This window comes from Martes martes (genome assembly GCF_963455335.1).
Source record: "Martes martes genome assembly, chromosome: 9".
Taxonomy (NCBI): domain Eukaryota; kingdom Metazoa; phylum Chordata; class Mammalia; order Carnivora; family Mustelidae; genus Martes; species Martes martes.
The window spans coordinates 131,971,435-131,998,202 of record NC_137896.1 but is presented as its reverse complement, the minus strand read 5'-3'; the positions used below and the strand labels follow the sequence as shown (position 1 = coordinate 131,998,202).

Genomic DNA, 26,768 nt, shown 5'->3' with positions numbered 1-26,768 from the left:
CCTCAGCCTCAGCCTCCAGCCTCCAGCCCCCAGCCTGGCTCCGCTTGATCCTGCAATTAAGCTCATTAAGCTCATTTCCTGTATCCTAAAAGCTGTGATGTGACTTCCAGATATTTGACGTTTTAAATTCGTTAGTCCTTTTATGCCTTCATTTCCCTCTACCCTCGCGGCGACACGGGTCACAGCAGCAGGCGAGGGCTGTTATTCCCATTTACAGTTCAGGAAACTGAGGCCCAGAGAAGTTATGAGACAGCCGAGACCGTGAGGCGCGGCAGGGGAGCCCGGGGAGAGCACGGGCTGCCCATTTTCTGTGCACCCGCTGCCCCGTGTGGCCCCTTCCGTGCACAGCCGCCACCGAGCGGGTGTTCTGGTCCCACGACGGAGGAGTGAGCAGACGCTGGCCTGAGGCACTGAGCCTGGGACCCATCGCACCCCGGGGCCTGGCTCAGGGCACCCCCCGCCTCCCAGGGGCGCCCCGCTGGCCAGGGTGTGTAGGCACCGCCTGTGGGTTTCCCTCCCACGGGGGGTGGGGTGGGGTGGTGGGAGGACGGGGGTCCGCATCCTGGCCGGGAGCATCAGCGCGGAATCCGGGGCTCGCTCGGTCACATGCCCTGCGGATCTGTCCCACGCAGGCGGGGCCGGCGCTGGAGTCGTTCTGTGGCCCGACACGCGCAGCCTGGAGGCATTTGTGCAGACGTGCGGGGGCTGGCGTCCCAGATCTCCATACCTGAGAAGCACAGCTGAGGCGGGTGGGAGCCCCCCCCAGCTCTGTGCCCCCAGGGCTGACTGAAGGGGGGGTCAGATCTACGGAGGGGGTGGGGGGGGACTTCTGAAATCTCAGTTTTCCATTGAAAGAGCATCCAGCCCTGGTGGGCTCCGGATCCCATCTTGGGGTGGGGGAGGCGGGTGATTCCCAGGTGTGGATGGTCGAGCAGCGAGAGAGTCTCTGAGTCCTGGGCTGGTTGTCTCGTTCTGAGGGTTTCGGGGGGCTTGGACACGTGCTGGGCATGGTGAGCGGACATTGGCAGCCTCACCTGCTCCAGTCCCCACTTGTTTCTCTCCTGGATCCTCTCCTCAGTGTTGCGTGGCTCCACAGTCGTCCTCACTGACAGCGTCCCAGGTTCTGTAGCCTCGGGTGGGCTCCCTCCCAGCCTCCCCACCCCTGCGTGAAGCCCTTTCCTTCATCTGCCCACCTGGAGAGCTCCCCGGAGCCTTTAAGCCTGGCCCAGACCTCACCTATCAGACCTCCCAGCCATTGCCTGGGGACAGTCTAGCTCTGCTCCTGGTCCCTCCTAAGGAAGCCTCCTTGTGCACAGTACCCCTGGGGCCCATGGGTGTGCCGGGGGAGGGGCACTTCAGGCACCTTTGTCTTTGTGGTTCATCCAGCTGTTCCCACACCTGGCAGAGGGGAAATGGATCTGCTGGAAATGTTTGCCGGTGCAAGGGAGCAATTTCAGAAACCTCCAACTCCCCCCTCCAGCCTGGCAGGGGCGGGCTCCCACCAGAAGCCCCCGAATCTGAAACTCACATATGGGTGGTCCGACAAGGCAGTTCGGGGTTAAGAAAAATCCCAGGGTCTTGTTTTGGATCCTACCTGGAATTCTTGTCCTGTTGTGTTAGCAGATTCTACAAGGGGGAGGATCGGTCTCCCCGGTCTCCCCAGTGTTTTCTCTTCCTCTGCCCTCAGGCTTTTCTCCCCAGAGGCTCCTGTGTCTGTTCCTCTAAGCCACCTTCCTCCACTGGGCAAGCCCCTCCGAGGGCTCAGAAGCGATGTTGCTCTGGGGGAAAGATCCCAGCTGGAGGGGGCAGTGGGAACCCTGGCTGAGGGCCACCTAGCTGGGGTGTGTTCACGGACAGAGAGAGGGGACGGCACCGGTTTGGTGATTGGACCCCGGGGTCTGACCTGCCCCAGGCAGGCCCTCTGCTCAGCTATGGCTGTTCCCGTGCCAGTAAATGGAACTTTCCAAAATACCAAGTCTGGATTACAGAATGTCCCTTCTTAGAGCTTCAGATCTGGGCAAGAGAGTGCTTTAACGTCCTGATCTGTGATGTGCCTTCCTGGGTCCCTAATACTGGGGAAGTCACAAAATGTTGGAGCGAGAGGGTCCTAGAAGAATCCCAATTTACTCATTCACCAGCTCCTCCATTCAGGCACTGTGCTAGGCCCTCGGAACCCACAACCCCTACTGCAGATGGATTTACCAAGCACCGAGCCCTGTTCTGGGCAACGTGGGGATACAGAGGAATGAGAGGAGACAGAGTCAATAAATGTGTCAGTGTGGTGCCAAGGAGTAGGGAACGCTAGGACAAGCGGGCGGGGTGAGGGACCAGGGCGTGAGGGCCGATGCTGTTTGAGATGGGTTCCTTGGAGGAGGCAACCCCAAGAAGACGCGAGCAAAGACGTGAGCGTTGAGGGAAGGTGCCTTGAGACCAGGTGGAGGGAGCAGCCCACGGCAAAGGCCTCGTGGCTCGACAGTGCTTCGGCATGAATGAGGTATTCTCTTTCCACAATCAGCTCACAGTCCAATGAGGGAAAGACACAAGTAAACAGTGTTATAAAGGCTGAGGTCATAATAGAAATGGGTTAAAAATTGGTATTGGGATGCAAAAGGAAGGGTAATTGTTGGGGGCTGGGACGCACAGCCCCGAATAGGGAACTTGTGAGCTGGGCTTTGGAGGTTGAGTAGAAGTTCGTGGGCAGCTGAGGCGAGCAGTCACATGGACAAACCGGTGTTTTCAGAGGCACGAGACGTGTGGGGAAAGCCACCCACAGTTTCCGCTGCATTAGCAGCTTCTGCGGGGGAAAGAACGGTCTCTTGGGAGTTTCTCTGTCCTCTTCTCCGTCTTCTCCTTTCTCTGAGCCTCATTTAGGGCCTTTCTGCCTGCGCTGCGTGGAGAGGAAGGCTCCAGACAGGGAGGGGTGTTCTAGGTCTCAGCCAAATCCCTCTCTCCCTCCCTCCTTTCTTTTATTATTATTTTTTTTTATAGCTTTTGGGGAGTCATGAGGATTTAAGCTTCGGGGGATGGGTGCAGAAGTCAAGAGGGTTTTCAGCAGGATTTCTCAACCAGAGCTCACTGGCCTGGTAAGCTAGATTTCCAGATTTCCAGGAAGCCCTCTGAAAACGGGCTCCTGGAGGTCAGAGGGCTGAGTTTGGACCCGGGTGCACCCTGTAACTGAGCTCCCGAGGGGTCTGCCACCGCCGGCCTCTGTCCCCCTGATCTCATTCAGGGGCTTCGGCTGTTCTTCCTGAGAGAACACTTTCTACCGCTTCTGATCCTCTGCCGTGTACTTAAGGACCTGGGCCATCACTGCATCTGGCCTCTAGGAAGGCTCTCGAAGCTGCTGGAAATAGAACTTGTGGACTTATTGGGAAATGAAAATGCCACGATCTTTCATTCATGGGTACCTCCCCCAGCTGGGTCGCAGTTAGTAACGGGCCTGTCAGCAGGGGGCTCATGAGCTTCAGCAGTCCCTGTGTGGCGGCCCCAGATCTGCAGGATCCCAAGGATCTACCCAGGGCTGAGCAGCCAGTGGGAATGGAACGTCGGCCACGTTCATATGTAATTTCTCTAGTAGCCACGTTAAGAAGGTAAAATGAAACAGAGGAGGTTAAGGTTATCAACATGATTTTAACCCACGATATCGCAGACGGTGTCACTTATCACTCCACATGCCATCAGGATAGCAAAATCATGATGAGATATAGTTTACATTATTTTTATGTGGGAAGTCCTCAAAGGCCAATGTGTGTACTCTGGGCACATCTGCGAATTTAGACGGGCCACATTTCCCGTGCTCGATAGCCACATGAGGCTGGTGATTACTGATTTGGACAAATCTAGGTTATAGACAGAGAAACTGAGGCACCCGCAACGCGGAGGAGGCGGGGCGGGGGGGGGGGGATGGGCGGGGGAGGCGGGGTCTCCAGTCCGGTCCCGAGGAGTCCGCCTGCCGCGCCCTCTAGCGTCCTCCCAGCCGCGTTGCAGCCTGAGCCGCCCCAAGGGTGCCTTTCCTGCTGGGGGCGATCCGGCAATGGTCACAGACCCCTTGGGACAGGACTGGCCCCCTCCTCAGACCAGCTGCACTAGAAGCCAAGGCCGCCTGCAGCTTGCCTCTCACCCGCTTCCTTGGAGAAGAGAAGGGCCCATTCTCAGCATTTGTCCAGTTGTTAATGGGTCACCAGGGCAAACTGCCCATTTTCTGCAGGTCCCTTCAGCCCAGACTTTCCTGTTGGACCCCAGGCAAAACAAGCGCTCATCCCCAGAAGAGCCCAAGGGTTGCTTGAAGTTCAGATTCACCGCGGATCCCACCCCCTCCCCCCCACGCCCCGAGCCTCATCCTGAACTTTGGCCTTTCGTAAGGACTTGCTTCCTCCCGCCCTTCCCATCGTTTTCCCTCCGAGGGCTTGTAAGTCCGCTTGGCCCAGCGAGCTCTGGAGATCTAACCCGAGGAAAGCATTTTCAAGCGATGGCTGCAGTGTCGACCCATGCCATCAGCCAGTGTGGAGCTGTGATTAATGACACGTTCGGTACTTGGTTCCCCGGAGCCTCACCAAGCATTTGGAAGAACTACGCCACTAAAAAGGCTTTAATTTGCAGGCGATACCTACTTTGGGTTAAATATTTTCATAGAGCTCCCCAGCTACGTGATTGCGCTTTTTTTTTTTTTTTTTTTGGTAACAATTTAGCACATTAAGAACGATAGATAGAGTAACCGAGAGCCAGAAAAATGGATGGATGTAAGTGCTACATTAACCGTCTCCCCATTCTTCCATTACTGGGAATGAAAATGCGATCTTTGATGCATTCAGAAGGCTGTTGGCTGTCTGATCTGAGCCCTGCTTGATCACGAAGCTTTTCAAGCTGAGTGAGACGGTGGCTCTGATCCCGAATTGATCACCCTTCCTCGCACGCCCATTCTTCACCCCATCCGTCAGCGGAGATGAGAGATTTTCTGGTCTACAGATGAAGGATGGGTGTGTGCCCGAGCACCGGGGCTGTGGGGCCATTTCTGCCGAGAAGGGGGGTGGTTGCTTTGTCTCTGCAGAAAGGCTGGCTTGTTAGCATCCATCTTCCCAGCCAGCCAGTCATCAATAACGGTTCCTTGGCTTGATTAGTAAAAGAGGGGTCACTGGTCATGCAGCGTTCCCCCGTCCTGGGTCCCTGGGAGGCTGTGTGCTCTGGGCTGAGCGCCTCCAGGAGAGAGCTAAAACGAGGCTCTCGGGGTTAACTGTTTCATCTGAGTCTTTGGGAAGCACACGGGAGCTGGCCCAGGGAGGGACCAGCGTGAGGGGCTCCATTTCGTCTTCATGGGCGCCACTTCATGGTGGGGGAACTACCCGCTGGGAGCACCGTGGTGGTCTCCATCACTGCCTGTGGCCCCGGGCAAGGAAGGGACCTCAGGGAAGGTCACAGATGAGTTCATGCTTCATGGAAACCTCACTTGTGTCTAAGATGGAGATAACATTGCCCCCTCCCAGCCTGGCCAAGGTGGCCCCCGCCTTCCCAGCGCCTGGACTCTGCCTACAGGTGGCCTGTGGGGGTCGACCTCCAGTGGCTTTTTGGTTTGGTTTTATTTGTTGTAGTAGGCTCCATGCCCAGCGTGGAGCCCAATGTGGGGCTTGAACTCACAACCCTGAGATCAAGACCTGAGCTGAAATCACGTGTTGGGTATGTGACCAAGGAGCTACCCAGGCGCCCTGACCTCCAGTAGCTTTTAAAGTCCTCCTTATAGATGGGGTCCGTTATCAAAGGAGCGAGACTGATACAAAGCGAAGGTTAAGCAAAGCTTTATTTGTGCCAAGCATCAAGAATCAACTGACTGGTCAGGGCCGCCTGTAAAGAGAGCGACCTCTCCCAATTTTACAGGCTACCTTTTATTGGGTAAAACCGCAACCCATATCTTCTTATTTTAACCTACTGGGTTTGTGTGTCATTTCACTCTGGTCATAATTGGCGCCCAAGTTTGGCGGCCAAAAGGTGGGGTTTACATTCTTTGGTGGTTAGGGAGGTTGCATATGTGCTTTTTACTGATTAGATGTTTTCATCTGGCCTGACTCGTCCTTGTATTCTGGGCTCTGTTATCAGGGACTAGCCAACTACACTTTACTGGTTTCCTGGACTTGCTTTTAAGTAAGTTCTTCTGGTGGGGGGGGGTTAAATTAAGTTTACTGCACAAACAACAAAACAGCTGTTTAACCGAAATGGAGTCGCTCTGGCTAAGTATGCCCTTATACTTATCTTTCGGTTTTGATTACGCATACTGTCTCCCTAGGCATACTACCTAGCCCCCCGTCCCTGTGGGAATGTAATCATTTGTCCCAGGAGCACTACCCATCCCCCAACCCCCCACCCCACCCCCACCCCTTCCGTAGGCACCTGTGTGGTAACTGCCTGAGCACATCGAGAACCAGAAGGTGCATCCCTGGCCATTCAGAGGACCCGATGGGCCCCAGGAGACTGCACCCCCTGTGTGCCCAGCCTGGCGCCAGGCCCCGAAAACATGCTGAGGGCCAGGGTGCCCCCACTTCTGGGCTTGGGATTTTGGGGTACAGAGCACCGGCTTGGGGACACGTGTGGGCAAGCATCCCCACAATGAAATGACTCAGGACCCAGTGCAGGGTGAGGTGGGGCACACCAACATGTGGACCTCACATTTCCAGAATCTTCCAGGGAATGCTGTATTCCCTTCCTGGACTCCTTTGCCTTTCTTGGGAGGGGTCACCGCTTGTGGTGAGAGACTCCCCCACCTGGGACCTCCAGACCCGGGGATCTTAGACTGTCAGACCAGGAAGAAACCCTAGTTTGGGAAGGAGGCCCTCTCCCCGCATGCAGCCTCCCAGGAACACCCTCCACCCCCCATTTGGAAGCACTGTGAGAAGGGGGGCTGGGAGGGGGGGACTCACAATCTCGTGGGTCAGCTTCAGGGACACACGTGGGAAGGAGCTGGCAAGGCGTGAAGCCACCCCCCGGGCGCACCGCTGAGCTCTCTCTCTGCCTGTGACCTTCCAGCTTTGGGTTGACCGTACTGGTCCCTCTCCCTAATCTGGTACCTTCCTTTCCGTAAACACGTGTTGCCTCAGGCAGAGCTGGTGTTGGGGGTTTGGCGTTTCTGTGGGATCTGAAAGAACATAAATCACAGACACATCCTGAGGCAGACCGATAGCGTCATTCGGAGTGTGGATTTGGTCTTCAGCGAGGTGAGTGGACTCTGAAGGGACCGATCCTGAGCCCACAGAGCCTAGAACTTGACAGAAGGCCGCTTGTTTCCATGGTGAAAGAGACAGGATGCTAATCAGGGTAAAGGATGAGCCGTTAACGATCCAAGGCGGCCTGGTGAAGGTGCTGTCCATGGCCACGTGGCCCTCCCGGGGGCCGGACAGCCCCGGGCCGAGTGCCGGCTTTGCATCTGGAGCCTGCGGGCAGGTTGGGAGGGAGGCCGTGGGAACCTCCCGGTGCCTGGCCCCACAGACACTAATGGCATCTGCTGACGTAGTCCGTGGCCAGGGGCAGCCGAGCTAGCATCCCAGGGTTGTCATAACCAAGTAACACAGATCGGGCAGCTTCAGAAACATTATTTTCTGATAATCCCGGAGGCCAGAAGTCTGAGATCAAGGTGTCACGGGTTTGGTCCCTTCTGAGGCCTCTCCTGGGCTTGTAGACAGCTGTCTTCTTGCTGTGACCTCGCGTGGCCTTCCGTCTGTGTTTTTTTCTTTTTTTTTTTTTTGAAGATATAATTTTATTGATTTGAGATAGCACAAGAGAGAGCATGAGCAGAGAAAAAGACTCCCCGCTGAGCAGGGAGCCTGACGTGGGGCTCTGTCCCAAGACCCTGAGTGACCTGAGCTGAAGGCAGACGCTTAACCAACTGAGCCACCCAGACGCCCTTCCCTCTGTGTCTCCTAAGGGCACCAGTCACATTGGGTCAGAACCCACCCCAATGACTTCATTTGACCTTAATTACCTCTTAAAGACCCTGTTTCCAAATCCAGTCGCATTCCAAGGTGAATTGAGGGGTTCCGTCCAGACGGCGGCCGGCCTGCCCTGCTCATGCTGGTCCTCTCCCGCTGTGCCCCGCGTGGTATGATGCGCCCCCTTTGGGGACACGGGGACACACGCTGCTGGTGGGAACAGTGCCGGGTCTGGCAGACGGAGTGAAGAACGGGGACGAGCAGGTGCGGAAGGAACCACCCGAGGCCCAGGCCCACCGTGCGTGGGGCTCTGCGGCCGCTGAAGCTGCAGATGGGAGGCCCCACGGGGAGACCCCGGACAACTGTTGGGACCCCGGACAACTGTTGGGACGCGGGCCGCTGGCTGGCACGCGCCCACAGCTCGAGGAGAGCATGCCGCATGGGGGCTTTGAGAGCAGCTGAACTGAAGAAAGGGTTGGAAGTGAGCCCGTTTCAGGCTCATGTGCCTCTGACCTGGGAATGCTCAAAGCCCTCAGGGTGTCCTAGGTGGCGTCTGGGAGCCCCGGGGCGGGTGCTCCTCAGTGCTCCACGGACACAGAGAGGTGAGGCTGCCAGCAGGAAGCCACACGGCGCGTCACCCTGTGTGTGGGGCTCTCAGGCCACCCGCCGGGCCAGCTGGGTTCCAAGTTTTGCAGTCCCAAATTTGCCATGCAGAAGTCCTAAGTGACAGAAGGAGGCCAGGAGGCTGTTGAAACAGAGCGGACAAAGCAGGGCTGCGGCTGGCAGGTGAATAAAGGGACCCTCACGGGAGCAGAGGAAGCACGTGGGAGCTGGGCCAGGGAAGGGTGCCCTGGGGACAGAGAGAACGGAGGATGTCCGTAGCCCTGAGCTCTGAGGGCTCTCCCTGTGGCCTGGCCTGCCCGCTCAGTGGCTTCTATGGGGTCACCTTTGGGGGTCCCCACGCTGCACCAGGGGCCTCCTGGACTCCGAGCTCCCCTGTGTGTGTGTAGACGTGTGTGCTCGAGAACACGCCCCCAGGAGGCTGGCGTGGGCGTGTCTCATGGGGTGCTTCAGCAAGGGGACGGGCCTCAGGGCGGGTCTTGGGGTCACGCCCAAGGCGGCCTGGATCTGGTCCCCACCTTGGAGTGTGGGCAGGAGAGCCTGTGGGTGGACAGATGGACAGGCAGAGAAGGATGGGCACCTGGCCTAAGGCCCTGACAACACCCCCATGGCTTCTCCCTGTGCCCTCAGCTCCGGTCCTTTGGTTTGGCAGGCAAGGCCATCCCAGTGCCCTGCCATCAGGCCCGCCAAGGGGACGCCTGGAAGGGCCGGGGAGCTGGTCCGGGTGGGGCCCCAAGAGCATGACAGAAAACGCAGCATCAAGAGGCAGCCGCAGCCCCAAACCTGGCCTGAAGGTTTCCCAGTGGACGGACATCTGACCTGCTTCTTGTTTGGTTTTCCTTCTCCCGTCAGAATTCTTGATTTCCACATTCACCTTTATTTTTCACGTAGGAATCACAGTGGTCATTACAAAAAAAAAAAAAAAAAATCTTATTAATTAACTGAGTTTCCAAAGGGACCAGAGGCAGAATCAGCGACCTGTGAACGCCAGGACTTTCGGGGGCCTTCCAGACCGTGCCGCTCCACATCCTAGGGTGGGTCAGAGAGCTGGCTGGTGAAGGCGTGGGGTTCCCTGACCTTGAGACCTTGACTTCCTGTGACCTCTCAGCTCCCGTGGAACGAAGGTCATGTGTGTCCTCGTCCTAGGACACGCTGCACTTGGCGAGGTGGCCTCGCAGGTTCTGCGTGGACTGGAGTGAGGCAAGGATGGTTCCCCCAGGGCGGGTCCTGCCCTGACAACTAGCTTCCTCAGACATTTGCTGGCTTCCGCTTTTTTAGGATCAGCCTATAGGTGAGGGCAGAAAGTAGAGATTGTAAACCCTGACGTTGTAAAAATGGTGGTTCTCAGAACAGAAGCTGATAAAGAAGAGGGGAGATCAATAACTTGATCTTACAGAGAGAGAACCAAGAGGGAAGTTTCTCAATGAAGAAATAGAGGTCGGGCTATTTTTATTCTTGTTTATTTATTTATTTTTAGAGATGTTATTTATTTATTTATTTGAGAGAGAGTGTGAGTGTGCCCATGAGCAAGGGGAGCAACAGAAGGAGAGGGGAGCAGGCTCCCCGCTGAGCAGGGGACCGGATCCCAGGACCCTGAGATCATGACCCGAGCCGAAGGCAGAGGCTTAACCGATGGAGCCCCCCCAGGTGCTCCTTGTATGAAGATACACACACAGAGGTCAGCATTTTTTTTTTAAAGATTTTATTTATTTATTGACAGACAGAGATCACAAGTAGGCAGAGAGAGAGGAGGAAGCAGGCTCCCTGCGTAGCGGAGAGCCCGATGCGGGGCTCGATCCCAGGACCCTGGGATCATGACCTGAGCTGAAGGCAGAGGTTTTAACCCACTGAACCACCCAGGCGCCCCCAGAGGTCAGCATTTTAAAATTGCAAAAGGATTTACAATAAAAACTCCCCATTCCAACCTTGTCCATCAGCCGTCTCTCTCTAGGCAATGCCACGTCCTAACGGGTCCTTGCAGACACGGAAACACGCATGTGTACGTTGTTTTCTGTCTTTTTCACAAAGGGCACCAAACTCTGTGCTGCTGTGCACTTTTCTCTTTTCACTTAAAAACACATCTTGGGTTTTGCTTCTCAGTACGCGGTGACGGACGCCTAGGTTGTTATAGAAATCGGGGCACCGAGCCCAGCACACGTACACTCTTTGCCCAGCTGGAGTATCTGTAGCTACTCCTCTGAGGGGAAGAGCTGGGCATTTGCAGCTTTGGAAAGACACGGCTAGGCTGCCCTCCGTGGAAGTTAGGAAAGGAAGTTGAACTATGTTAATTTAAAGTCATAAAGGGGCACCTGGGTGGCTCGGTCAGTTGAGCGTCTGGCTCTTGCTCTCAGCTCAGGTCACGATCTCAGGATCATGAGATCGAGCCCTGTGTCGGTTGGGGGGGGGGGTCTGCACTCAGCAGGGGGTCTGCCTGAGATCCTCTCTCCCTCTGCCCCTCCCCCCCATCGCACCTGCTTGCTCTCTCCCCCAAATGAATTAATAAAATCTTTTTAAAAAGATAAAGCCGTACAGATAACAAGTAAAAACAGGGACATGTATCATAAAGCTAATAAAACCCAAGAGGGAGCCAGGAGGACGTGCCGGGGAGAAGAGATGAGCTACGTCTGTCCTCGTACTGAATGGGGGTGCGGTGCACACTGTTTTGGGTTCATAAATACGGAAGCAGTTCCAAGCGGGCGTCTCCGGGACAGGGGCGGGAGACATTTCATTTTGATGGTCTCATCTTCTGTGTGTTTGAAAAATGATGACTGTTCCGTGTTACCGTCAGAGCCAGACAGTGAAATGAGCTGGGGAGGCGACAGCTGGGTCAGTGTGTGGCCACCATGTCACTGCTGATCAGTCCTCCGTCCGGGCCGCGTGGGGAGCTGCGTGGGGGGCATGTCCCGCGCTCCCACGGCGGCCGATTTTCTACTGGTCGCATTCGGGAAACGTCGTGAGCTGCCCGTTCTAATTCTAGAGCCACCCCACCCCGCCCCCCGCCCCGGGGAGCTTCTCAGAGGCAAAATAGAGAGGGGACACCTTCAGAGTTTCTGGACTCCTGTTCCAAAAGCAGAACGTGGTGCCGAAGAGAGGAGGGAGCCGTTCAGATCCCAGGGTCGTGGTGCGCTCGGCCAGCAGCACCTCATTCCACTGATTTCGGTTGCATCCCGCCGCCCCTCCCGCCCATTAACACACTCCCGGAGTCAGGATGTGCCCACGAATGGTCCCCCTCCCCGCAGGGCGTCTGTGCCCGGTGGGGGCCTCTCCACGCAGCAACCCCCTCCCCGGGGTACCCGCCCCCGCTGACCGCGCCCCCCCCCCGCCCCCGTCTTGCAGGGGTGACCAGCCGCCGCCATGGGCAAGCAGAACAGCAAGCTGCGGCCCGAGGTGCTGCAGGACCTGCGCGAGAACACGGAGTTCACCGACCACGAGCTGCAGGAGTGGTACAAGGGCTTCCTGAAGGACTGCCCCACCGGCCACCTGACCGTGGACGAGTTCAAGAAGATCTACGCCAACTTCTTCCCCTACGGCGACGCCTCCAAGTTCGCCGAGCACGTCTTCCGCACCTTCGACACCAACGGGGACGGCACCATCGACTTCCGGGAGTTCATCATCGCGCTGAGCGTCACGTCCCGGGGCAAGCTGGAGCAGAAGCTCAAGTGGGCCTTCAGCATGTACGACCTGGACGGCAACGGCTACATCAGCCGGAGCGAGATGCTGGAGATCGTGCAGGTAGGGCCCCGCCCCTGCTCGCCCCGGGTCCCTCTGATGCCCCCGGCCCCCTGCCCCAGCGCGAGATGCTGGAGATTGTGCAGGTAGGGGCCCGCCCCTGCTCGCCCCGGGTCCCTCTGATGCCCCCGGCCCCCTGCCCCAGCGCGAGATGCTGGAGATCGTGCAGGTAGGGGCCCGCTCCTGTCCGCCCCGATCCCCTCGCAGCCATCTGCCCCCTGCCCCGGCGTGGACCGCCTGTCACCTGGCCGGGGTTGGGGGGGTGGTCCCTGCCGAAAGGATGATGCAATGTTTTTGGAGGAGGCCTGGGTTAAGGGCAGGGGCGGGGGTCCTTCTCCGCATTTCACAAACTCCGAGGCTCAGAGAGGGCATGTCCTAAGAATTAGCAGAGCTGAAAATCGTAAAGGAGAGGTCCCTTGCTCCCTGCGAAGCCCTTCTCAAGTCTCCGTATTCGAAACGGCGACACGCAGCTTGCCACGTCCCCAGGAGTGTGCCTCGGTAAAGGAAAACCGAAATATTAGTGGTCGCAGAGTAAGAGGCTCCGACTCAGAAGGAACATCTCCCCGTGAGGCCTTTTTCCCCCTTCATGCCTTCATGCCTGTCAGCGGCAGGGGAGGCCGTTTTCCAGAAAGAAATCCCGTTCGGTTCCCTTCACCGGCTGCCTGGGTTTGTGCGAGGGGAGAGAGCCAGAAGCTGCCGCTCCCTGGGGCCCCTGGAGCCGGGGGGATTCGGTTCTAGAATTCCTGAGAAGAGGCCTTCTCAGCATGTAAAGGAACTTTGTGGCCCAGGAGCTAAGTCTTGAGCAAAGAGCGTCAACCCCACGAGCTCCCAAGCCAGCCGCCCATGGCCTGAGGAGTGACCACCCTGCTGCCCCCAGTAGCTGGTTCTCGTGCGGAGTAAGTCAGCACAGGTGGGGCCTGTGCGGCTCAGGTGTCCCTTCTGGTTCTTCGCTGTAAGAGGCAGTGGCAGTGAGGATTCTTTCTCCCCGGAATCCTAGCTTACCTGTCACCCCTTTTGCAAACGGGCATGCCCATCGCTGGCTGAGCAGACCGGCCTGGCCAAAACCGAGACACACCAGTGGGATTGTTCAAACAGCGAATACGGGGTAGGGGTGCGCACCACGCCTGTGCGAATGGGATCTGGCTGCCAGGCGCCCCCAGCACGTTCCCAAACCCTGACACCCTTCCCCGTGGCCCCTCGGCTTGCCGGGTGGGATACTGACCTCCGATACCCTTCTCAGCATGGACTGGAGTTTCAAGTACTTCGGAAGCCTACCAAGACCTTGGTGCTGCTTTTGGCTCTGCCCTTGGGCGTGCTGCGTGGCCCAGTCCCATGAGGATGTCCTGTCCCAGGGAGGTGTGCGCCTGTGCATTCTCCATCCTTCTGGAGAGACCTGTGCAGTCCTGCTGCCGGTCCTTTCTGGGGGTCATGATGTGGTTCTCCCTATGGGTGTCAGGGGCGAAATCTTGCTTGTTTTAGGCGGAGGTCTAACAATCACAGAGTGAAATGCTCACAGCTGTGTGCTGGGAGGGGGTCGTGCATATATGCCTGTAAGACCACCACCCTCAGTGAGTTACAGACACTCGCAGCCCCCCCAGAAGGGTCCCTCAAGTGTCTTTCCGAGCACTATCCCACCTACCATCCCAGACAGCCCCCAGTCTCTGGGCTATCGCTGTGGTGTGGTTTCTCCTGCTCTTGAACGTCTGGCTTCCTGCCCAGTGTGCCATCCGTGATAGTCCCCATGGAACATTCTGGAAATGTTCCTCTAGAAAGCTGAGGAAGGGTCCTGAAGGCTGCTCTCATCCCAACCTCTCCGTGCCTTTCTGTGGCCTGGGCAGACACCTGCCCCACCTGCCAGGAATGTTCCGGAATCTCAGAGCACATGCTTCTACGTGTCTCTTTGCAGGCTATATACAAAATGGTGTCCTCTGTGATGAAAATGCCCGAGGATGAGTCCACTCCGGAGAAACGAACGGACAAGATCTTCCGGCAGATGGACACCAACAACGACGGTAAGAAGTGGGTGTGTGTGCGTATGTGTGATTGTGTGCGTGTGTGCGAGGCTACTGAGAGCAGAGGTATGTTTAGAACACTTCCCTCTCCCTCCGCAGCTCCTCAGGCCTCCCCCAGCTCCCCCTGGCCTGAGGGAAGAGGCAGGATTCAGTCAGGGAGACCTGGATCTGTGTCCTGGCTGTGTCCTCTGTGCCCCCTGTCCCCGGTGAGCCCTAGTGTCGTTTTGAAGTGCTTTTTTTAAAATAGGAGATAGGAGAGACTGTCAGCCTCATGGATGTGTCCCAGGGACGGGGAGGCAGGGGCACTGATGGCGCCTGGACCCTTCTTGGGTTTGGGGGGAGGGTGCAGATCAAGGGTCCTGAATGGTGGGACCCTTGCTGTCATCCTGAGACGGCAGGCTCCCCAGTGGCCCCCAGGGGCTCTGTTGGGGGACCGTGGCAGTGGGGCTCCGTAGGATCCATGTAATAGCAGGCAGCTACGACCCAGTAGGTCCAGGCCTCCTGCCGGCTTTGTCAAATGCAGTCTCAGAGTCAGGGTGGATTTGCTTTTGAACAATAAAGAAATGGGACATTTAGAGTAGAAAAGGAAATACCTCCTGGGTTGAGCTGGAGATGAAAAATAAGCTAATGCATCAGGAAATGCTCTGTGAGGTCTGCAGTGCTTCTGGCAAATAGGTTTAAGGACCGAGCTGGCCCAGGGACAGGCTTACTGTGTGAGCACAGCAGCAGAAGGTACGCTGGATGCAGCAGACAGCATAGCAGCGGTTCCCCAGTCATGGTCACGAGCGAAACAAGACAGCCTTGTGCCTGGCATTGCCCTTGGGCAGATTTAAAGCCCGGCTTCACCCTCCAGGGTAGCAAGACGCAGGCTTCGGACTCCGACGGACCTGCACCGAGTCTTGGCTCTCCTGAGCCTTGGTTTCCTCCTCTGTGAAATGGGCATGATAAATGCAGGCTCATGTGGTTGTGAGGATTCAGGGAGACGATGCCCAGAGTACTGTGAGCACAGAGCCCTGGGCATGGCGCTCTCGACCCCTCTCCCCTGCCCGGCTTCCCAGCCTGAGCGCCCCGCCCCCGCTCCTCCAGAAGGCCAGCCGGGCCCCACCTTCCCAGCTTGTCTGGGACCCTGAGTCTGTGCACTGTGGTGCAGGGCACTTCTGTGAGCCCCGGTGTCCGTCTGTCCCAGGCCTTGGTGCGGGGAGGGAGAGTTGCCGTTGGAGAGATGAAGGTGAAGGCGGGGGTGCTCAGGGGCACCCCTTCTTGAGGGGTCTGCTAGAGGGGGCGGGGCCCTGCACATTGTCTCACCTTCCCTGCCACCCTCCGCAGGGGCCGGGGGGGCCTGGCGGGTTTCCCCCAGCACAGTGCTCTCCCGTTCACATCCCAGCCGTCGGTGTGAATGGAGACTGGCTGAGCGCCAGGAACCCGCCGACTGCTGCCAGACAGACCCAGACTGTGCTCAGGAACCCCCGAGCCCCTCGGGTCCCCCGTCAGCCCCTCACCTGTCCTGCTGTCTACCAGGAGGAGGGGCTCTGCTCTCAGAAGCTTCTCGCTCTGAGTGATCAGCGTTGGGGAAGTGGTGGGTAGAAGTCGCCGCCGAGCACGGGAGAGCACCAGAGCCCGGCAGCCCCTCTGTGTCCGCACAGGGTCCCGGAGAACTTCTCCTCTGTCGAGGGGGCTGCTTCCCAACCCATTCTTGAGCCTGGGTGTTGTATTGTCTCCCCTGGGGCCAGCCTGCCAGCCTCCTGCTGGGGGCCGGGAGGAGGGGGTGTTCCTCTCGGGCAGTGGGCTGGCAGGAGGTCTCTCCCTGGAAGTTTCTGGATGCCTCTTCTGGCTCCCTGGCCCCAGCTTGCTGAGCGCATCTTCCAGACCAGGTCAGGGCTAAAGATCTTGAGACGTGGGAACATTGGTATCTTGCCTGTGGCGGCGTGGCGCGGGCCACGGGCTCCTCGGTCCCTTTACTGCCCATCTGCGGGGTCCCTGTCACCACGGCCTCACAGCCACAGACTCCCCCAAGGCATAAGTCACTGGAACAGGGCCAGCTTCAGACCTAGGTCCTTCCACGTCGGCAGGGGGGGCGGGAGTGTCCCAACATTGGCTTCCCCCGAGAACTCACTTCAGTTTTCAAATCCACTTCCTACTCCCGGTCCTAGCAGTAATGGGGTCCGTGGTGTCGGAGGCACAGAGGATGAGGGCGTCACTGGCCGGACCCAGAGCAAGACCAGCCCGCTCTAGGCCCCACCCGGGACGGCGAGAGTCCCTCAGCAGAGAGCGATCCTGCCGGCGAGCAGCAAGCCATGCCACCACCAGGGGAACCCAGGCACCGGGCAGTGGTGGGTGGGGGGGTCCCGGCTGCCCCCCGCCCCCCCAGCCATGGTCCCCTCAGCTCCAAATCAGTTATGGGTGACTTTCTTTCTGGACGAGTCCCACCTTTCTTACGTAAAGCCTGGGGTGGCTTCCAAAAGGATGTCCCATAAGCCACAGTGCCTGTCATACTCGGGCTGTGTCCTTTAAGGTGCCTGATGCTTTGCCCTGGGCAGTGAAAGAAGAAAGGGATTTTCCAGAAAGGTATGCAAAGTTAGTGGAGTCCCACTTTGGTCCAGCTTCGGAAGGTACGAGACTTAGACCAAAGGGGGCATCCCCTGACGCGGGAGCGGTGGCTGGGACCTCCGGACGCATGAAGAGTGTGGAGCCCTGGCTGACCCCCATTTCTTCTCTCTCCTGCGCCACAGGCAAACTATCCCTGGAAGAATTCATTAAAGGTGCCAAGAGCGACCCCTCCATCGTCCGGTTGTTGCAGTGCGACCCCAGCAGTGCCAGTCAGTTCTGAGGGGCCAGGCGTCCGGACGGTGGCGGAGGAACCCAGGCTCGTCTCGCCGTCTAAGCTTTGCTTGCAGAAGTGGACGCCTCCTCCACCATTCCTGCTCGCCGGGGCCCAGGCGACCTGCCCGGCCTGGTGGCTGGGCCTCCCTCCTCCACCTGGCCTCTTCCTGTCCCCCTGCCCGGCCCCCCCGCCAGGGACCCCCCACCCCCCCGGGGAGGTGTTTACACGCAGGGCTCACAGTTCTGGCTCCCGGGGCATCTCCCCGCCCCAGGGAGCCCGGAGAACACCGCCGAGGACATGGATGGGACTTCCTGAGATCGAGACCAGGCCAGCTGTTGTATGTGGTGATGGCAGGTGGCCGTGGGAAAGGTGGGGACGAGAGCGGAGGGAGAGTAGACGGGCGAGCCCTCCCCGTGCATGGCCCCGCCTCGCTCGTGCGTTTCCTCCGACCAAAGCTGCTTGCACGTACGGATACTGTGGCCTCCTTCCTTTTCGTGTATAAATTATGCCCCTGGTGAAGTGACGTGTGCCGTGTAGGTCCCGTATTTCACGCCTCTGTTGCCTGTGACGCGTGGTCCCCCCCGCCCCAGTGGCCCGTGATCTGCCCCCGAGCCTGATTATTTTGTGGTATTTATGCGCTCTCTCAACCTGCCCGTTTCCAAGGAAATGCATGCGTGCCCAGTGCCGTGGCGACCGTCCGTCCACGTAGTGAACGCAGGCATCTGTGTAAGGTCTGTCCTCCCTGTTGATTGGTCTGGCATTTCCTGTATTAAAAATGATCAAATAAATGGAATTCTCGGAGTTTCGTGTTGGCCCCCGAGAGCCTCTAGGCTGCTCCAGACCCTCGGGTCAAGGTGGGTTCAGCGGGCTGCTGTCGGTCAGCTCGGCCCCTCTCGTGTCCCTGTGTCTGTAAGTCTTGTGCAGCCCCATTTGTGCCAAGAAATGCTCGTGGAAATAAAAGGTGACCATCCCTGGCAGGTCTGACTCTCAGGCCCCGTGAGGACAGCGTGGGGACCAGGGCCATTGGCACGGGCCCGGAGGGAGACCTGGTTGCTCAGCCAGTGGCTGGAGGGACACCTCTGGTCCCAGCAGCACAAAACCATGCAGAAGGTGCTTGTGCTGTAAGATGTTTGTCTCACACGTCAAGTCCAAGGCAGCGTGCTGTAGGCTTGGCTAAGCCAGCGTCTGGAGAGAGCATATCCCTGGAGCCCCTGGGTACCCTCCACCCTCCCTACCACCCCACCACCTGATCTCTCATTTAGCTTTTGTCCTCACACTTGTCTCCTTGGGGTCCCTGCAGTGCAGCTGACACAGCATTCCACAGGCAGGATAAGAGGCAACCCTGTCTTCTCTTCTTCCTGGAGAGGGAGGAGAACTTTCCAGAATTCCCCCCACCAGCCTCCCCTCTCCTTGGCTGAAACCGAGGTCAGTGCCTTGGCGGGGGGGTGTGAGGTGACCGTGACTGGCCAGTCAAGAGGCACCCTTGGTTGAGGAGGGCCCACCTTCCCCGGAGCGCATGGCAGCAGGAAGGGCTGATCAGGACTGGAGTTGTATTTTCAAGACGGGCGCCAGCCGTGTCTGTCATACCTGCCTTGGGCTGCGGGGCCTCTCAGAGCCTCAGTGTCCTCTCCAGCGGGAGGGCTGAAACGGAGAGGCGGGCGATGGAGGTAAGTGGGCAGAGCGTGAACTCAGAGCCTGCCTCGCGGGCGGGCAGGGGAGGTGGCTGTCTTGTTAGCGACTGGGAGCCGTCCCCAAGTGCCTGGCGAGTCAATGGCACTGCCAGGAGCTCGTTCATGGTGCAGCTCCCGGTGTGCCCCCAGCTGTGGGCCTCAGTGGGCGGCACTCTCTGTGCTAGAAGGTGACAAGGTGGTGTCTTGACCACTCTGCCTGGCTCGCGGGAGCCTCCCCTCCCATGAGGGACTTGATTTTTTTAAAAGCTATTTTTTTTAATTTTATTTATTTATTTGACAGACAGAGATCACAAGTAGGCAGAGAGGCAGGCAGAGAGAGAGGAGGAAGAGGGCTCCCCGCAGAGAGAGAGCCCGATGCAGGGCTCGATCCCAGGACCCCCAGATCATGACCTGAGCCGAAGGCAGAGGCTTAACCCACTGAGCCACCCAGGTGCCCCGAGGGACTTGATTTTTACAAAAGACAATTGGTACTGCTTGTTGGGGACGCTTCGGGGCCAGGAATGGGGGTGGGGCATGGATGGGAATGACTGCTGTCGCAGGAGCCTCCGGGGAAGCAGACCCAATTGGAGATCTAAACACACAGACACACACACACACACACACACACCCTTATTATAAGGCATTGCTCCCCATGATTCTGGAGGCTGAACCGTCTCAAGATCTGTGAGCTGAAGCTCCACCCGGGAGGGCCGATGGCATCATTCCAGAAAGGGTCTGAAGTCAAGAGATCAGCATCCCAGTTCAAGACCCTCAGAGCAGAATTGCCCTTGCCTGAGTCCTGCTCTGTTCAGCCCTTCAACGAATTGGCTGCGGCCCACCCACGTTGGGAAGGGCCATCTATCTGCTCTACTCCGGCGACTAACTGAAATGTCAATTTCATCCAGAAATACCTGCATAGACACACCCAGAATAATGTTTGACCAGGTATCTGGGCCCCCATGACTCAGTTAAAATGGTGCATAAAGCTGTCAGGGGCATGTGGGTGGCACAGTCGGTTAAGCGTCTGACTCTTGTTTTTGGCTCAGGTTGTGATCTCACGGTCATGAGATTGAGCCCGGAATCGGGCTCTGCTCTCAGCACATAGTCTGATTAAGTTCCTCTCTTCTGCTCTCCCCTACCCCTGTCCCCGCTCTGTGTGCTCTCAAATAAATAAATCTTTAAAACAAAACAAAACTATCACAAGTGCTTCTGCCCAGATGTGGAAGATGTGGGTCTGGGGGTCCTCTTGGACCCTGCCCCAGCAGGAGGTCACAAAAGTCAGTGTGGCCCCCCACCCCACCCGCCCAAGGACCTACAACAATAGGAACCACTCCCGAAGCAGGAATGTTGTTTCAGATCTAAGGAAGGAGGCCTGGAATGTGGAGGGGAGAGTGGGAGGGCAGGGCTTGGTGTCTAAGGTGTTCATCTGGGCAGGTCATGATCAAGACCCGGGAGGGGAGGGCTATACCCCCCCCTCCTCAACCCTGGCTTTTCATTAATGCAGCCTGAGGCTTTCTCTGGGTAGGCTGGCCTCCTCTGTGGGAGCTGGCCAAGATGTGCGCCCCGATCTGCGGAGGGCTTCCTAGGACGGGTACTGCTGAATGCGCTGCTGTAAACCTCCCATCGGCCTGCAAGGTAGCCGTGACTACCCACGTGGTACAATGGCTGGCCTGGGGTATGCAGAAGTCGCTCGCTCCAGAAAGGGGTTGCAGATACGGGACTGGAGCCCAGGATAAGCTCCCAAGGACCCAAGTTGGGACGGCTGAAGCCACCTTCGGGGCCCCATGTGTCTGGGGAAATGAGGGGCTTGTCCCCGGGTGCCTAAGTAGGGCTCAGCTCAGGGCCCCCAGGCCTAATCCCCACCCCGGGCTGAGGCACTGCGCAGGGCACTGCTGGGGGCCGTGCTCCCTACTCCCTCCTAGACCAGGTGGCCCCTGCTGGACTGCCGGCACTGGCTTCCGGTCCCGTCACGGCTGCCTGAGGAGGGGACGTCAGACTCCTGACGGGGAGGCCGGAGGCCTGCAGGCCTTCCAGAGGGAGGAGAGTTTGTGCGAAAGTCCGTCCTGTCCCCGACCTTTCCCGGAGCTGCCCTGCCCCGGGTTAAGGGGCCAGCAGTGAGCACGTAGTCTGCTTCAAGGAGCCCACCGGCCGGAGGGGAGACTCGGGCATCCAGAAGAAAGGCCCCAGCTCAGAACTGGGCCTGACCGCCTCTAAGGGGACGCGGGGGAATGCGCCGCCGAGCAGGGCGCTGGGCACAGGGCTCGGCCTGTGGGGCCTAAGTTGGCCTCCCACCAGCCACCAGCCTTGGGCCGACCTGACTCCGCTGAGCTGAGCTGGTGCCGGGCGCGGACTCCTTGTCGGCCGTTCCGTCGAGGGGGGCCCAGTGCAAGGCCGGTGGGGGTGGGCTCCGGGGCCCCTGGGTGCTGCAGGCAGTGGGGGGCCTGGCGCCTCTACTTGTTTCCCTCGGCTCGGGGGCCCCGGGGGTCCTCAGGGAGTCAGAGCCCTGTAGCGTGGCCTTCTCCTGGGCTTGGGGGACATCCAGAAAGCCTTTGAGAGGACAAGGGGTGAGAGTAGAGTAGACGTGGGAGACGCAGTGGTGCAGGAGCCGTGTGAGCCTGGGCCTGGATGGAGGCGTGTTTACGCAGGAGCCGCTCCCGAGGGAGAGCTTGGGACATGGCCACGTGGGACGCCACCCAGGGTCAGGGCCCAGGGGAGCCATGGGGTGAGTGCCGCCTGGCTAGCACAGGGACCTGGCGAGAGAAGGCAGCTGCCCGCGGAGGGCAAAGAGTGGGCCTCTTCTCCTCCATCCCCTACAGGACTCTTTCCAGAAGCTTCTGAGACTGCCCTGGGGTGGGGAGATGCCCCTGGGCTCAGACCCAAAGGGGAGACATCACTGAGGACCTGCCAGGCCGCCCGACTCCTGCATTTCACGGGAGGGTACACTTGGGCCCGTCCTGGCCGGTCTCCCTGCCCGTGGGCTGGGTGTGTCCCCAGCTCCCACATGTGTGCCACACACGCACCCTCCAAGTCCGTGTTCTCCGGGACCCTGCTGCTCTGTTTCCAAGGGTCTCTGTGGTGCACCTGCTCCACCTGGTGGCGAGCGGAGAGGAGACTGGGGAGGGGAGGGGAAGTGCTCTACGAGCCATCAGCCAGGCCCCTCAGGCTCGCTCAGGTCCCAGAAGTCAGTAGCAGAATGAGAACTAGCTGCATCATGGCCCCCAGACCGTGCCCCTTGCCCTGGATGTGTGTGTCTGTGTTTCTGTCTGGGTGTCTGTGGGCCAGTGGTGTGTTTGGTTCCGGAGCCTCCGCAGATGGGATCTGGCCGGTCCAGGCTGGAACCTGTGTCCATCCCGTGTGGAGAGGTCACAGACGCAGCCAGGCGTGTCACACGCAGATGTGGCGCCCAGGGTCCGCTGCACCTGGCCTGGGCCTGTGTGGGCAAGTGGCTGGCTCCAGAAGACAGGGGTGAGGCTGCGTTGAGTGGTAGCCCCGGCCGCCCATCCTAGTGTGTGGGGCGGAAACCCCTGTGCCCCCGGCCCTCAGCCCAGCCCGGCTTGGCTGCTGGGGCTCCTGTCCCCAGTTCCGACGACAGCGGCCTTCCTGCCTCATCCTCCCTGAACCACATGCTCACCCACACTCTGGGCCCTTTTTAAGACTACATGCAAATGTCCCTTCCTCCAGGAAGCCATCCCCGCCTCCTCCCAGATGGCTGATAGGCCCCCAGGCTCCCCTCAGTCACAGTACTTCTTCCCTCATACTGACCTCGGATTGTCCACCCAACTCCCTTTGTCCTTGGATCCAGTGCCTGGCCCAGCATGGGGTTAGCGATGGGGAATGATGACAGAGACTCAGCACGTGGCCCGTCCCTATTCCCTGGAGCTGCAGGGAAGCCACAGCCACCCCAGACAACGGGGCAGAGGGACGAGTCTCAGCTTGGCCACTGAGGAGCCCTATGACCCTGGACAAGGCCCTCCTTGACCTCTCCTGTAAGGCAGTGACATTGACCCTGCACATCGGCTGCCAGAAGGGCTGCAGGGCCTTGGGGGAGGGGGAAGCTACTCCCTGAGCCAACACCTGCCCTTCAGACTCTCCAGCTCAGAGGGAGGGCTGCCAAGTGGCTCCTCGATCCCCCGGATGTGGGGGCCACGGGGCCAGAGCCAGGGTTAGGAAGGGACCCCTGCCCCCCACCCCACTGCCATGGAGGCAGCTCTGGTGTGGGAAGAACCTGGGCCCGGGACCATGCACAAAAACGGGGAGGGAGCAAGCCTGGTAGCCTTAGGTACCGATGCATGGAGGTGGGCCGGGACCTGGACCCTGGCTCCCAGGAGAGCACAGTGGGTGGGGATCCCATGAGAGCAGCACCCTGCTGCCTCCCCCACCCCACACTGCAGCAGGGAGGCCGAGCCTCAACGTCACCGTCTTACAGGAGAGGACAGGGAGGGCCGTGTCCAGGGCAAGAGGGCTAGTGGGCAGGGTCACCAGGTCACCTCAGGATGTGGCTAGGGGTGTTACCCACTCTGGACAGGCGTGGGCGGCAAGGCTGGTGCAGCGGGTGTGAAGCAGGAGGGGCGATGGCTGGGCTGGGGGATGAGCTTCACCTATGGGGGCTCAGGAAGAGTTTTGGGGGGCGGTGGCCTGGTTGGGACCAAGGCTGCCTGGAGCCCCTTCCTCAAAGCCCCAGATCCACTACTGTGGCTGGCCCTGGATCTCCTTCTGAGCCAGAGCACGCTCCTGTTCCCACAGACCTCCTGGCACAGTCAGGGCTCTCCAGGGGCCTTGGTCTCGTGTTTGCAGAGTGACTGTGGGACCGGACAGTTGGGTCACGCTCCCAGCTGGGCCGAGGAGCCTGGAGCCTGAGGTGCTGCTGCCCCCTGGTGGCTGTGGCTGGGAATGCGGACTCGGGCCTGGGAGTGCCGATCCCCAAGGCCTCCCCGCCCGGTTTCAGAACCTCTGGGACCTGCTTCACGTCGCTTTCTGTCCCTGCTCCACCTGGCAGACGAGGCTGAGGTTCCGAGGAGCGCCCTTCTGTGGACCACACCGCACACAGGCTGAGGCTGGGCTCCTGACACCCAGGACTCTGAGGCCTTTCGATAGTGTTATGCAGTTCAGTTTCAATTTCAGACAACAAATATATGTCCCGGGCAGTTCTTAAATTCTTCAATTTTTACTTGCTGAGTCTGGCAACTCCACTTGTCCAGCCAGGGAGCCGAGTGTGCGCGGTCCCCAGGGCGGGTCGGAAGCCGCGGAGGCCAGTCCAGCCCAGGCCCGTCCGCTCGCGACCCTCCCCATCCTCCAGTCGGCCTCGGGGGTGGAACCAGCCTCCGGCCCCGGGAACAGCAGCGAGGACTCCTCAGGTGTTTTCACTCCGGGCCCTACATTTGGGGCTTCACTGACCCTCCCTCGCAACCACCGCCAGTGTGGGACTGGAAAGCCTCTGGCTTCAAGTTCAGCAACGCATTTGTGGGCTAAGGGAGGCGCCAAGTGGACGTGGGAGTCATGGGGCCTGCCTCTGGCCTCCGCCGTGGGACGGGACTCGAGCAACTGATTTCTGGGCCTCTTTCCTCACTTGGGAGGCTCGCGATTTAAGATGAGTCTCGCGGACACATGTCCAGGCCTGTGTAGTCTCCTCGGGCCCCCAGTCTCCTCCTGCCCCTTTGTCCGCTCTTCCAGAAAGGCTCTGTGCACACGCGGGAATGTGTGCGCGCGCACACACGCACACTCACACACGCACGGCCTGCTGGGGGTTTGCTCTCCCCACGCTGCTCCTCACCCTGCTCGTGCTCACTCGGGCTGGGACGCGGGCCCTGTCAGCTCTGGCAGCTTCGAGCGGCCCACGGGCCCCGTTCCACGGGCCACCTTGACCGTCCGTACCCGACGGCTGTGTGGGGTGTCTCCAATGTGTGGCTACAGCGCAGTGAAGAGCCCGCAAGGGGGTTTCTGTCAGCAAATCCTTAGAATTGCCGGGTCAGACAGTTACGGTTACTTGCGATGTGGCCCGATGGCCTGCAGAGAGAGGACTCCCGCCGTCCCCTTTCTTGACAACCTGGGTGAGCACCCCTGCTTAGCCGGCACCCGGGGAAACCCCTTCACCTGCCCACCCCCCCCCCCCCCCGGCCACAGGACAGTCCGTTAGTGCGCATTTGAGTCTGGAAATCTCAGACTTCGGGTCCATGTTCTGTCTCGGCCGCTATCGTATTGTTCTGTTCATGACCAGAGCCGTCTAATATGAAAAAAGGCAGCTCGGTTCACACAGTTCTGTTTGTCTCTTACCTTTTTGACTTCAAGTGTGTTAATTTTGTGTCTGCTCTGTTACACGCTCACCCCGAATATATGACCCGAGGAGCTGGGGAGGCCCTTCTTGCTCTTCCCAGGCGGTGACCCCCCCATCCCCACCACCCCATCTCTGGAGTGCAGGGCGGGCCCCGCCACCTGCATTCGGAAGATGGTCCCCAAGTGAACCGAACGCGGAGCCCGATGGCCTGAGACCCCTGCCTTCATCCCGGACCAACAGCTTGAGACCCCCGGGTCCCTTCCTGTGGGGAGCCTGTCCGGAGTCTCCGGCACTCTCAGGAGGAAAATCCGCCCCAGGCTGCCTGGTGCAGGCCCAGAGCCACAGTCACTTCATACTCTGTTAAGTCTGGGAGTGTCCGTTTTCTGTGAATGGCTCAACAGTGTCGCCCCCCCCCTTTTTTTTGAGAGCAAGGACACCGGAGAGCATGGGGGGGGATTCCATGCTGAGCCCAATGGGCTCAATCTCAGTCAAGATCACGACCTGAGCCAAGATCAAGGGTCAGATGTTCAACCAACCAGCCCCCCAGGTGCCCCTAGACAGTGCCATCTTTCTTCACCACCTGGCATAGGTAACTACACAAAGCAACCGAGAACTTGCGGGGTCTTGGAGTCGACACACCCAGCATGAGATCTCCACCCCCCTTGGCTGAACTCATCTGCCACTCCCAGGTCTAAGGACCAGAGGCGGCCATTTGGCCCAGGCCAGGCCATACTATCCTCCAGACCCGAACATGACCTTGGCAAAGCCCGGAAGCTCTGGTGGCTGACAAGTGATTTCAGCAGGCTGCTGGGAGCGAGGCTGAGGCTGTCACGTGGGTGGAACAGGACGACCTGGGGTGGCTTCCATCCCACTGGCGCTGCCCAGCTGGATGGACTGGCTGAGGGCGGAGCACTTTCCAGATCCTTGGCGTATGAGTGCAAAGTACACACACCCCCCCTCTTCCATCTAAGCTCACAGCTGCCACCGTGAGATCGATCTCTCCCTTCCTGTTCAAGCTGAAGGCCTCATGTACCAAGATCCCAGCTCGGGGACTAGCTCCCGTTTCCCAACACCAATTCCTTTATTTTGAACATCCTGAGCAATCAGGAAAGGGCGTGCTCACAGAAGTGGGACAGTCGGAGAGGTTTTCCCCTCCCCTTGGACCCCACTCTAATCAGAACTATTGTGTTTGTAGCTTCTACGTATGTATGTACACACCACAACTAAAACTGTATCCGCAGGTCTAGGGAGAGCAGAGCCGGTGACACGCCCAGCCTGAGCCCGGCTGAGCCGCTGGAAGAGGAAACTCGGCAACCACAGCGATGCAGTGTCCATGGGGAACCCAGGTCTTGGGCAGGGAAGGTGGTTTTTAGGAAAGAGGTCGTTCCCCTGGAATCCGCTCTACAGCACTCCCCGCCATCTGGACTCTGGTCTTGCCACACCTCCCCGGTGTAGCTGGTGGGACAATGCTGCACTGGGACAGCGGGGCCCAGGGGCTTACTAGAGCCCCGTCTGGCTTTTGCACACCTTCGTTTCCCCCATATGGCTACTGCAGGACTTGACATGCTCTTCTTGGAGGTTCCACAGTAGGAGAGCCTGAGGTCCTTTGGGGGCAGGAGGGGTACGAGTTGAGTGAGGGAATATAAACGGCCAGCGCTCAAAGTCAAAGAGAGGAGAGATCCACAACACAGGGTAACTGCGGAACGTATTAATATGAGCTGACCGCCACATGTG

At 58.9% G+C, this 26,768-nt stretch overlaps 1 protein-coding gene across 1 annotated transcript in view; it reads left to right on the top strand.

Moving 5' to 3' along the window:
* Nucleotides 1–18,069, top strand: part of HPCAL1 (hippocalcin like 1) — a 107,988-nt gene extending 89,919 nt beyond the window's left edge. Inside the window, exons 2-4 of the mRNA XM_080813049.1 lie at nucleotides 11,868–12,263; nucleotides 14,167–14,272; nucleotides 17,002–18,069. Coding sequence (XP_080669175.1) covers nucleotides 11,886–12,263; nucleotides 14,167–14,272; nucleotides 17,002–17,099 — 582 coding nt within the window. The 5' untranslated portion in view covers nucleotides 11,868–11,885 and the 3' untranslated portion in view covers nucleotides 17,100–18,069. The remainder of the gene's footprint in view (nucleotides 1–11,867; nucleotides 12,264–14,166; nucleotides 14,273–17,001) is intronic.
* The last annotated feature ends 8,699 nt before the right edge of the window (nucleotides 18,070–26,768 follow it).